This window comes from Caenorhabditis remanei, chromosome IV, assembly GCF_010183535.1.
Source record: "Caenorhabditis remanei strain PX506 chromosome IV, whole genome shotgun sequence".
Classification (NCBI taxonomy): domain Eukaryota; kingdom Metazoa; phylum Nematoda; class Chromadorea; order Rhabditida; family Rhabditidae; genus Caenorhabditis; species Caenorhabditis remanei.
Window position 1 is genome coordinate 20,212,931 of NC_071331.1, and position 13,457 is coordinate 20,226,387.

Genomic DNA, 13,457 nt, shown 5'->3' on the forward strand with positions numbered 1-13,457 from the left:
GATGAAAGTGCATTGTCGACCGCGTATTTTGTATTGATAATTCCTTATCACCTTTTCAGAAAGAAAAATGATGATTTTATCAGAAAATTAAGCTGAAAAATCAGGAAATCGTATCAGTTTCTGCTCATACAAAATACGGAATCTTCCTTATCTTTTTTATTTTTTCTTATAAAATGAATTTTTCAACTTAAAGAGAAATATCACTTCAAAATGTTCTTCAGGTTATTCTTATTTCTCTCTGTTGCTTCTGTTTCTTTAGCTGCGGGAAATGGTATTTTTCCCCATATTTTTTTGTCAAAATCACACCACTTTTACAGTCTGCAAAACCAGTAATGTGGTCAACCGTCTCGTAAATTCCAAACCGTACTACTGGCCTGCCACGTGGAACGAAACCCAGACAGCTCCTGCTCTGGAGATGGGACAGACATGCAGTTGGACTGTGACTATTCCACAGGGGTACTATGCAAAGTTGGTTATCAATGGGCAGACTCAAGACTCAACGTCGATATTTCAAACTATAGATACTGCTGGAAATTTGATGAGGTAAGGTTAACTAAGGAAGGGCTTCGATTGACCGTAGAGTTATAGGACGAGACCTATATCTTTGGAAATCTGAGAAAACGCCGATTCCAAATATATATTTAGTTTGTGCCCTTGAGGTCTGGTATTCGAGAAAACCGAGGTCAAAGTTTGGACCGCTGACAAGTCATAACCTTAGCAACGTGTGCGGTGTGGCATGAAGAAGGGTGTGGTAAGGTAATGATTTATCAATAGTCCTAACTTTGACATCGTTTTTCTCGAATACCAGGACTCAAGGGCAAAAAATGAACATATATTTCAAATCAGCGTGTTCTCAGCTTTTTAATGTTATAGGTTATGCTTTATAACTCCACGGTCAATCGGAGACCTTAGTTAGCTAAGAACTGTAATAACTGATTGACCGGGTTTGTAGAACAAGTCAAGAAGGAATGCAGCCTTATTACTTCCCTCCGTCCAAGTTTTCTGTTACTGTATCAAATCAAGCTGCAGCCACATTTGCATTCAGAATTGAATGGAAGCTTCGTAAGTTTCAAGTTTCCCTTATAAACTCCTTTACACGCTAATCACAGTCTAATGTTACAGTCCCTACTAACCCCACTCTCTACACTGAGATCAGTGCAATCGCAAAAGTAATCAATGCCACAAACAAAGAATACTATATTGGATGTGAATCAAATAGTGGAGTCTCTTTGCTTCCATTCCCAGAAAACATCAATAATTATTACTCGCTGAGGAGTACACTTATCTTTGAAGGAGGACGCATTCAAAGAGGGAACTACATTGGAAAGTGAGTCTTTTTGTACGTTTCGGTTTTTCCCAACTATAGTATTTTCAGTCTTTTTCTTATCTATCAGTCTGGCAACCAATACATCACAAGTTCTGGGTTTGATAGTGTCGTGATTGTCAATCTGGAAGCCAGCAACCAAACTAACCTACTATTGATCCAAGAATCTAGATGTAAGTCGTTCTTTTTTGAGAACGTCGCGAAACCTATTCTATTATAATTCAGACGTTGAAAATCTCCATTACGTTGAATTGGTTCCTGTCCTGAATTCTCAGTATAAAGCGACTTTAAATAGTCAAGTTAAGACATCTGCCTTGGTTTCAACATCATCCATTAAACAGACACTCATTGATATTCAGATGGATGATGTAAGTCTGCAATCGAGTTCACTTAAACTTCAATTAAAAATTTTCAGAACGCAAATATCACTGTCGCTTATGGAACTCCAGATCCAATGGTATTTGATAAGACTTACACGTGAGTTTTCTTCTTCTCTGATACAAGTTTTCAAGAGTGATTTCAGAGGTGTGGAATTCAGGAAACTACTCCCAATCATGTATGATACACCAGTGCTTACATTTGTTCTCGACAGTGGTGTTGCTGTGTTCACTTTTCAAGCATAATTTTATTTCGATAAACATGTTTTATTTTTTAATGAATTAGTTCATACATCAATGTTGTGCGTATGAATGGAAAACTTGAATTTCCTTTGAAACAGTGAAGCACAGTATTCTCAAAAATAAGTTTTTCAAAAGTTTACTGTTGCAAAGAATATCGAATAGTTGTGATGTTGATGTAAACTTTAATTATCCTCGTTTATCGAGATCCGGAGTACGTAACATTTTGCAACTATGAAATTTTATAGTATTACTATGAACAAGGAAAAAATCTACAAAATAAAAAAGTGTCAAAAATACAACTATGAAAAAAATCTGAAACATAATGTTTTAACTTAAAAATTATTTTAGTTACCTGAAAATATATTACACTATGTAAATTTTCCGTCAGATCCCCAAAAAAAATTTAGTTTACAATTTCAGGATATATTTGTACTTTTACCGGTTCACTAAAATTCCATTCTTTCGTCCATCTATCTAAAATTGAATCAATGATGTCAACACAAGCGGAGCCCGATAGACATTTTTTACTTCGACAATTTTTTGAAACGGTATATTTTATTATCATCATGACAATTTTTACTGTTTCATAGTTTTCTATTGTAACTAAATTTGTTGAATCACAGTTTTTCCGATTGTTTTAAATATAACAAGAAGTTTATGCATCTATATTGGTCAAAAACGTTCTAAATTTCAATAAAATATTCATACAATTTATTCGAAACAGTAAAGAATTTTGATGTATCCAAAGAGAAAAAAATTGATAGAAGTGGGAAACCTAAACATGTCAATTTTCCTAATTATGTTAACAATAGTTTGTGAACACGGAAATCTGCCAGATTGAAAAGTGTAACTTTGGAAATTTAGTTATAAATTTTTACTGTTTCGGGAAACAGTAAACAGCTAGTTTACTGCAGAGTTGCAACGGGCCGGGCCGGGCCGGGCCGGGCCGGGCCGGGCCGAAACCAGAATTTCTCCGGCCCGAGCCCGGCCCGGCCCGGTTCGGCCCGGATTTTCAGTACTAAAAAAATTCAATGTTTTTTTTCGAAAATTTTTCAAATTTTTTGGCAAAAAATTTCAAAGGGGGACACAACTAGTTCTAAATTGAGGGTTTTTGATATGAATCGATTCAGAAAGCCAGGAAAAAGATACATTTCTTTTGGTTTCATGTCTGAAAATGCGTCTAATGCGAGTTATGAGACCTCAAAATGCCAAAAATCGTTCCCTATCGTGCAACTTTTCAGTAAATTTCCATAGGAATTCTCCTCGTTGCGCATGTGAATGCAATATTTTCAAAAATTTTCAAGAAAAAATTCGAAAAATGAACATTTATGAATGCATTTCACGTTCAGACGAGGAGAATTTCTATTGAAATGTACTGAAAATATGACGACGGGGAGCGATTTTCGGAATTTTGAGGTCTCATAACTCGCTTAAAACTGTTTTTTTGATATTCTTGATAAAAAATGTGGAAAATTTTCAGACAAAAAAATTATTGAAAAAAAAATTCTAGTGAAAAAAAATTCAGAAATTCAAATCCGGGCCGACCGGGCCGGGCCGGCACTTTCTCGGCCGGGCCGGGCCGGGCTGAAACCGGGCCGGGCCGGGCCGGCCCGGCGGGCCAGCCCGGAATTTTGCAAGTATGGTTTACTGCTACTGACTTTGATTTGTACTCTCTATAGCTTTGATATGAGTTCCAGTTTTCAAAAATGATTAGATAGTGTGGAAAATTATAGTTATTGAATACCTTACAAGACTTGTTTGATATTAGAAAACTTTCGAGAAACAGAAAAAATTGTGGTGATTGATCTTCTAGTTCAAAACTTTCACCTCTGTCAACTACGATACCATTCCGAACAAGGTTTAAGACCACCCGGCGAGTGTTCGTGAACCAAGAGTATAGTAAATGTTCCACTTATTCAGGTAAATAAAAATGCAATAATTTAGGAGAATTAGGTAGTTGGAAGTTCAGGTATAAATGAAAAAAAGAAGCATTACTGTTTCAAAGCTGATATACAAAAAGTTTGATAATACTGATTTTTATTGGTAACTTTTAAAAACAACACGAAGACAAAAGAAAACATGGACAAAAAATTAACAAATAAGGCTCATAAGTTGTTTCTGATTGGTTCACTATCCCCCCACCGTTCTGCTCTTTCACTGTACTATATGTAGAAACCATAAATCTCAATGTTATAAGGTCTTCTTCATTGTCATGAAAATGATTCATAGTACTATGTGATTCATTCATAAATGTATTATTTTGATTTTCAGAAACAGAAACAATAATATTATTTCTTATTTCACAAGACATTCATGTGAACATCAAATGTCTCCAAACTTCCAAAAAACAAACTTATGATTTTCTGTTTCACAAACATGTTTTCACTCACTTTTTGTTTTCTTGGTTGTACTGTTTTGATTTCTATACATTTCAGCGAACACTCACTTGTTTATCAAAAGGAGATTTTATTGAAAAATGTTTCTGTTTCAACTCGACTTGATCTTTTGGAGTTAATTTCTCCAATGTTTAAAAGTACTATGTCAATTTTCATTTCTCCAATTTTAAAACTTCTCTTCCCCTCTTTATCTTATCACTATCACCCATTCATTACGTAACATTAAAAAGTGTTGCAATCTATTTAACAGGTCAAAGTTTTTTTCTGTTTCATCGTTCCATTTTTGAAGTTAGATCTGAATGATCTTCTATTACCCCCAGCTTAATATCATCGAAAAATTAGGCGCGTCGAAGGTGCGCCAGAGTGTGGAAGGTTTTGATTGGTGAAATGCATATCAAAATTTATTGAACATACACTAAATTTACTGATCAATCCTAGTTTTTCTGAGATAAGTCTGGAACAGTAAAAAATTTTTGAAGTAGTACTGTTTTAGTAGAATGTTCGAATTCTGTCCAAAACTGTGTTTTTCATTGTTGAGAAAAGTTTCTGAAAAGCGCTGTGAACGGATTTGTTTATTGGATTTTGATTGTTCTTCTTTCGAAATTTTCAAATTTTTTGAAAAATTGAAACAGCAAGTGTTCAGTTTCAGTGAGAACTGAATGATAAATATAAGTTCGTTTTGTAAAAAAATATAAGTTCGTTTTGTAAAATATAAACAATAATAAAACTAGAATTACTTGTCAAATCCCAACTTAATGAAAATTTTTGAAACAGAAAAATAGTTTTTTAACTGTTTCAATATAGTTTTTTAACTGCTTTTTGTGGAACCGAACATTGTTACTGGGTATCCTGATAGTGCGTTTGTAGTTTTGGGAAGTTGACTGAAATTCGTAGCGAACAACGTTTTGCGAGAGGAACTCTTTATTTAATCGCATTTTTGTGACGGAAAACAGATTTTTTGCTCAAAAACGTATTTTTGAGATGTCAAAAAGCCCTTAATTCATTTTGACGGTTCACACTTCGCATTGAGGAATAAGACCTCATTCTTTAAATGTGAGGTACTGCATGCCTACCAAATGTAGTGAGTACTGTACCTTATTTTAGAAAGAAACTAATCTCTCATAATACATTTACATTTTTCTAATGTTTAGGCATTTTCTTGTGATAAAAAAGTTATTTTAACTTTTTGAGGTGAACTGATTTTAGTAAAATCGAATCTTTATAAAACGATATGGAAGTGCATTTTCGTTTCCTGTGTTACCTAATGCTTTTCTGTTAAAACAGTCATTTTTTCACAGTTTTCTTTAAACCGAAAAGTTCTGAAATTTCAAAAACGCAACATTTTTTATCACCTCATTCATAGTTTTCCCTCGTTATTCTTATCACCCTTATAAATCGCTCATTTTAGTCGTTTGTTTAGATCTTAAACTGATTAAAACTTCAAAACAGAATTATAAGGTGCAATATTGAAACAGTGAAAACTTTTATAAGTTTACTGTTTCACAAAATCCATTTTCACGTTCAACATTCAAGTTTTACGTTTAACATGTGTAATTTGTTTTCTTTTTTGACCAAATCGATAAATATTCAAACAAAATAGCTGATTCCCGAATGGAATTTTTGGCTCTATTCCAGTTTAGATGTCCTTTAAAAACTCAAACGTCCCAAAAAACACTTAAACGTCCCTAAAAACACTTAGACGTCCCTTAAAACACTTAAACGTCCTTTCAAACTCTAATTTTTTTAAGCGTCCTTTCAAAAGTTTAGACATCCCAAAAAACGTTTAAACGTCCCAAAAAATGTTTAGACGTGCCTTGAAGTCCCAAAATACAGTTCTGAAGATTTAGACGTCCCTTGAACACTTTCAGTGACTTTTGTTGAAGGGACGTCTAAACTTTTTTTGGGACGTCTAATTATTTAAAACTAAATTTTCGGACTTCAAGGGACGTCTCAAAATTTTATGGGACGTCTAAACGTATTTTGGGACGTCTAAATGTTTCTCAGGACGTTTAAACATTTTTGAACATAATTAGGAACCGAAAGGACGTTTAAATGATTCAAAGGACGTATAAGTGTTTTAAGGGACGTCTAAGTGTCTTTTGAGACGTTCAAGTTTTCAAAGGACATCTAAACTGGAATAGAGCCGAATTTTTTTGTCTTTAAGCAAATAAATCACTGTTTCATGGTTATTTGAAATGTTCGATAGGTTTTGCAAAATATTCGTCCACAGACCAAATATGACTAAATTTCATGTTCTGCCGAAAGATGATTTCAGAAATGTTAAATTTTTACGTTAACCACCAAACATTATACAAAAAGATGCTGTTCCAATCAAAGCTGGAGTATTTTTTCAAATTTTTGTGACAATCAATTGCTTGAATTCCCTTTGTCCACCTTAAAATTTTTCAATTTCTATTAAACTCTAATCTTGTTTCAATGACACCCCGATCTCACCGAAAACTGTCATGGACACCGGACACAAAGAACGACAAAGAAATGGAAAACAATAGATAAGATATGTGTTTACCAAGAGAGACAGTGAGAGAGACTGTCTCTCTCTCAGCTGGTTTCCGTCTGTCTGTCAATGACAGAAAATATTATGTCGACTCGAAAAGGCTATAGGCTATAGACATACTCTCTTATCTTCTGATCAGAAAATGGAGAACTGGATTGCTGAAAACTATAATATTCATGACTGAACAATGTAAATAGAAGTTGAATTATTATCTTGATTTTTTTTTTTTGAAATAGTGAAAAATGTTCCAAAAAACCACTAAAAATAAGATAAAAATGAGGAAGAGCCATCAATTGCCTCAAAAACAAAAAAAATGTGGAATTTCTCTGAAACAGTATTCGTTTTTATTCTTTTTTTTTGTATTTGAATTGGTCTTTGAATTGAATGAAACACGAGTTTAAAAGAATGAAACTGGATCATCAGTGATAATTAAATATGTTAAAAATTGTTAAACTGGTGAAAGCTTCAAAAATTATTTTTGTGAGAAAACTTGCAAATTGAAATTCCTACTGAAACAGTAATATTAATTTGATAATTGGTAATCTAGATATGATTGTGAGAGAAGATGATTAGTAAAAATAATGTAATGTACACAATAATGTAAAAATTTACAAATATTATGATGTGAAAATCAAGAATTCTTTAAAAATTTCAGTAACAGTATTTATTCTAATTGTTTTCAATCATATAAATTTTGAGAATCTAAGGTGAAAATTATGGTTCGTTAAACATAATTATAATTATTTCTGTCAGAAGTGTTTGTGATGGTTTTTAAAACAGAAAATGTAGGGATTGAAACTGTTTGCAACTCGAATTTTAAAGTTATTATGTTTTTTTCACTAAAACATCAATTTGTAGTGGATGAACAGACTTTACAACAGAAAGATGTGTTATCATTTATTGTTTCAGTTGGTTTGAAAACTAAAAACCATCAGAAACATTCGAATAAGTGATTACAACAGTTTATCATGATCTGAAACTCGGAACGCAGTATATCTGTTTAAAAAAAAAGCAAAATTCGTATATCAACTGTGAATTTTTCTGCTGTTTCAGGGAAATGTTCAAATGTCAGAAAACGATGGTGATTCGATAATGTGATATCAAATTAGATAGCAGATTACTTCGTATTAATGTATTGCTTCTCTGAAACAGTGAACATAAGTATTTTTGTTACGATTGGTAAGAAGAGAGAGAATTGAAAATTATTCGTTAACGACACAAATTCAAAAACCATTTGTAAGTTATTTATCTGAAACAGTATGTTTTTTAAAGAAAAATATGCATTAGTACAACAATGCAAATTTCTGGTATTAATTTCTGGTACGACTACTTAATTTCTGACAAACTTTAAAAATCATTCTTATATATAAAACATACTTGTCAAGGGCCGGGCCGGGCCGGGCCGGGCCGGGCCGGGCTTTTTTTTCAAAACGTCAGGCCCGGCCCGGCCCGGCCCGGGCCAGCCCGGCCCGGCCCGTCAGGCCCGTCTTTTTGGAGGGAAATTTTTTTTTCAAATTTTTTTCAAATTTTTTTCGATTTTTTTTCAAATTTGATTAAAAGTGTACTAATGTCAACTCTGATTTTTTCATAGAATAATGTATGAGTGTCAGTGAGTTGATTTTCATATCGTAAGAATTTTTTTCAAATTTTATGACTACTAGAGAAGTATGGGGGGGTACTAAGACACACACAGGGGGAGAAACGATGGGGACCATGAGTCATTGACAACAAAGTGACCGTATTTCCCGCACTGTTTGTTTGTTTGTTTATTGTTTACGTTGAATTAATTATCAATTTTATTGTTTTAACTAATTAGTTCTCATCCACTAATTAGTATTTCATTAATTATTTCAAACAATTAAAGCGTAAGTGGTAATTCCAGAAGTTTTACACGTGAACATTATTATCTTGTCACGTGAGCATAGATATACAATTCTTTTTTTTTGTTTTGATTACGCTAATGCTTTTTTTTTTCATTCAAACATGAACTTGATCACAATATACAATGTTATTCTCAGAAAAGGGGTGTATTAGGCACAAAATACTACTTTCATGCATTTTCACACTTTTTCAATGTTTTTACGGTGACTTACCACTAATCACGAGTCTGAAAAGGGGCGGAGCCTAATGGAATGGTATTTAAGACAGCTTATGCGTACCTAAATTATCATTCTGAGAAAAAATTAATGTGAGTTTTTATTTTATTTTCATTTATTTATGGCTATTGTTTTTAATTTCCAATATTTATTCTACAATTATAACATTAATGTTCCAGAAAATGGCTAACTATAAGAGAATACTGTTGACAATTTCACATGATGAAGTTCAAATAGACGATCCAACACTCCCATCAACTGATGAATCATCTCCTGATGAGATAGATGCCAAGGAAAACCTTCCGAGTCAAAAGGTACATAAAAATATTTAAGTTTCAATTTACAAGTATTAATATTTCAGCTCGAGTCAAAAAATATTGTAAAAGTTTTGAGAAAGACATTTGACGAGCCAAGAGGAAAGTTTCGAGGAGCGATTGCAACTGTCCGTCTTCTTCTCGAACTACCACCGGCTTTGATTTTGCTTGACTCAGGATCCGAAAAATTCGGTGAATGTGTTATCAAGCTCATGAAATCTCATAACCCATTCAAATCTGACCACACCATCGTATCCATTGCCATTGATGGAGGTGACAATAATTGTGATGTATCTACTCAATTCAAACCAATAGGAGACATCAAATCCTTTGATGTTGTTCGTTGTATTGAAAAGTCGGAGCACGACATCGACCTTGGTCTCCGACAAACATCAGTGATTTTCACATATTTGAATCCACCAAGATCAAATTGAAGTCGACTCTGTGTATTTTTTTTTAACTTTACACTATTTACTTGTTGCAGTATCAATAATCTATGTACGCCTATATTATTTTGTAATTCCGAAATAATTTTTGTATTTTCCAATGAAGCAAAAAAAAATGGAGCATTACATTAAAAGCCAAGTCTGAAAATGATTCCAATACGTTGTTACGTTGAAAAACAAAGCGGAGTTTGTATTAGACAAGAAGGAAATTTATTGCGATCGTGACTATCAGTAGGAATTATACTAAGCAGAGAAATTATTATTCATTACATGAAGTGAATATATTTTAATAGTAATAATAGCAATATTTTATTACGATCGTGAAAGTATCGTGAAAGTATAGATTGGTGAATAAAATTCACTACAAATACAATAGGTTCATTACATTATACTAGGAAGAATAAACATGAAACATGAACACATGAGGTCATACCAGAGAAAGTATTGAGAAAGTAAATGAAAGGATAAACGAATTAATTGCAAAACTAACACATAAAATGTTTATAAAGAAATATTAAAACTTCGAAACAAGGCCTACATTTAAAAAAAAGAAGTTTAAGAAGAGTACTTGTTATTAATAATATGTTGTTGAATATATAAAATACGTACGGATAAAGAATGTCACGTATACACTTGTCTTTTTGATTTACTTTTTGGACAGATTGTCTGACACAATACAATAATAATAATAGGTAAATAAAAAGAGGTTTAGTGATTATGAAGGTGTAGGGTGAGGTATATCAAGGTTTGTTATATGTAGATTTGACTTAAACGCTGTTGAGGAGATTTCGACAGGAATAGTGTCGGCAGGAAATGAATTCCAGAAATTTAATAACCGGTTGTGAAAGTATTGAGCACCAGGTTTAGTTGTATAAGGCAAGACAGACTCAATGTAGTAGGGATGTCTTCTTAACGATCCAAAGTTCAGAAGTGTAGTAAATAACTCATCGGGGTTTCTTCCGACACTATAGTTTTGTACATGAGATTTAGCACAGAAGTAAGTCTGAGGCATACATAAAACAAAAAGCAGTTTATTATTAGTTGTATGTGGTATCAAATAGACAAAATAGGTTCAGATGAAGAATGTCACGTATACACTCAGACGGAAAATCTTCAAATTTCAATGAAAAGAATAAACTTTTTATTTCAACTTCTGTCAAAAAAAAAAAAAAATATATATATAAAGAAAGCTTCGTCGTAAACTAAGGAGTTATTATGAATCCCGATTGATAGTTAGTGAAATTAATAAGTCAGTATAAACAAAGTAACGAAAAGATAGCGCAATAAATGTAAAACAAAACGTAAGAAAACATATGTTTAGACTTGACGCAACTATATTCTAGTGTGATATTCTGAATTCGGTACAGTAGAATGAGGACGTGAACATCAAACCTTGTTAGAAATTGCTAGAATAAAGGAAGACGCGGGTCTACTTTAGAATGATTAAGAATATAAATTAGACAGAGATTTTAGGAGTCCGGTTCAAGCTCCTTGTGTGGTGGGGGAGGTCCCTTTTGTACTTCTGGTACTGGAATAACATTCTTAGAGATTGTGGGAGATTAAGAGGGGTTGGGACGGCGACTAATCGATTGGGTCTTGGGAATGTGCTAGAAGGGGAATATTATGTGTTGGGAAAGTAACTTGTCTGGAAATAGACTTCCGCGACTGTATTCGGGATGTGAGTCATATGGGAACGCGGTGTGAGTGGCCAATCTGAGGATGACTAATGGAACCGTGGGAAACTATCCGTTAGGGATTACTGATCCCTTATACTAGGAGAGATCACATATATTTTGGTCTTTCATTTGGTACTCTTATGAAATGAGTGACGTCATCACTAAAAACAATAGTATGACGTCATAGAATGATATCGTGTTCGAACACTTACTGAAACAAAGTAGGAAAAGCTCTTGAATCAGTAATTTTACCTAAAACCACGTATTCCTTATATTCCCATTAGTATCAAATTTTCTATACAGTGATGATAAACTTGCAAAAGTGACGATAATTGAACATATGGCGATGGAATGATCAAGAATGATAGAATTCAGCATAAAGTATGAAATAAGGCAAATTATCAACCACACGGAGGGGTATATAAGACACATATTTTGACGGAAAATCATTCATTACACACTTTCACAAGTGTCGACTCTGCTTTTTTCTATTCTGAAATAATTTATTTTCTTTTAATTCCATATAATGGATTCGAAACTAGATGAAAGTGATGACAAAGTGGTAAGAGAAATTACATTTTTATTTTCATTGAATGATATATTAGGTACAAGTGGGAGGAGCCAATGTTCGAGTTCTGACAAAACTTTCTGAAGACGCAAAAGGGAGATTTAATGGACTTGTGAAGACAGTAACACTTTCTCTCGAACTTCCACCATCCATGACGTCAGATCCACGTGGAGCAGAACTATTTGCAGACACGCTGATTGAACTAGTTCAGAGAAATGATCCATTCAAAACTCCACGTACTAGAGCAGGATTCAACTTCGAATCTTCAGAATTTCAAGAATCTGTTGGAATGGCATTCCAAAAAATCAATAATATGTCAGTTTCGGAGATTGTGGAAAATATGGCAAGGATGTCACAATCAAGTAGATCTCCTCTTGAACTAGAGGATCCCAAACTGACTTTGAGAATCACATATCTCAATCCACCGTCAGGAAGTGGAAAACGGAAGTTCAATACAGGAGATATTTTGGAGCTTACCGCATTTGAAAAGAAGAAAAAAACTGATGATACCATCGAAGAACCATGTTGTAAGACCAAAACTATGACGGAAACAAAACAGACGAGATCAAACATAATGCCAAATGAAGGTAACAAAATCATATGACTTTATAACAATAATTATGTTTATTTCAGTACGCGAAAATTGCCTAGTTCATGCACTTTATCAAACTCTTATGTATCATGAATGGAAACAAAATCGGACTATTGAAAATCAAAACAAGTACCGCAGTTCCGTCAGAAAAACATATAAACGCCCAGGAATTTGTTCAGAAGTATATGACGCAGTGAATGACTTGAAAGAGGTAAAAATATGGCTGTGATATATTATCAAACAAATTTTCATTTCAGAGAGCAGGAATGACGAAATCTAGTGATTTTGACAGACTGGATATAGAACAATTCCAGAAAACTGTATTTGCAAGTACACATCAAATAGTTGTCTTTGTTGAAAATTCAACTACACCATACTATATGGGACCCTATGTCGGGCCAAGTAAGCAACTGGTTTTGTATCTGTCTAACGGACACTTCAGCGGTGTGAGAAGTATCTGTGCACTTCTCAAAACGGACTATTATTGCTTTTTGTGTAACACAAAGTACAAAGATTCATCATCGCACTACAATTGTCCACTAATTCATCGCGTGTGCGGCCAGAAGAACTGTATTATTTCGAAGGAAGATGAAGAAGTTCGTTGTAACAAATGCACAATTAAATTCCGTTCCCAGTTATGCTTTGAAAATCATTTGAAAAACGGTAACAAAACAGTATTTTAAAGTAGTTGACATATGCTTTCAGGACCTGAAAACGGAAAAAGTCGTTGTCAACACACACAATTTTGCAAGAAATGTGGTGAAGCATATTATACAAACAAAAACAAGGATGCTCATAAGTGTGGAGAGAAATGGTGTTACCGATGTAGCTGTAAAAGAGTAAAAAATCATCAATGCATTATGCCTACTTCAAAGAAAAATGAGAAGAGATTGACAAGGCGAAGAGTATT

At 33.6% G+C, this 13,457-nt stretch overlaps 2 protein-coding genes across 2 annotated transcripts; both read left to right on the forward strand.

The window, feature by feature from the left end:
* Nucleotides 1-210: 210 nt before the first annotated feature.
* On the forward strand, nt 211-1,947 carry GCK72_015363 (uncharacterized protein; the record flags this gene model as incomplete). The annotated part of the gene is made up of 8 exons (XM_003095293.2): nt 211-271; nt 318-543; nt 953-1,062; nt 1,123-1,327; nt 1,376-1,497; nt 1,550-1,692; nt 1,740-1,801; nt 1,848-1,947. The coding sequence occupies 8 exons, from the start codon at nt 211-213 to the stop codon at nt 1,945-1,947; spliced, it is 1,029 nt and encodes a 342-aa protein (XP_003095341.2).
* Nucleotides 1,948-9,133: 7,186 nt separating this feature from the next.
* Nucleotides 9,134-9,699, forward strand: GCK72_015364 (uncharacterized protein; the record flags this gene model as incomplete). The annotated part of the gene is made up of 2 exons (XM_053730815.1): nt 9,134-9,265; nt 9,313-9,699. The coding sequence occupies 2 exons, from the start codon at nt 9,134-9,136 to the stop codon at nt 9,697-9,699; spliced, it is 519 nt and encodes a 172-aa protein (XP_053585587.1).
* Between the last annotated feature and the right edge of the window lie 3,758 nt (nt 9,700-13,457).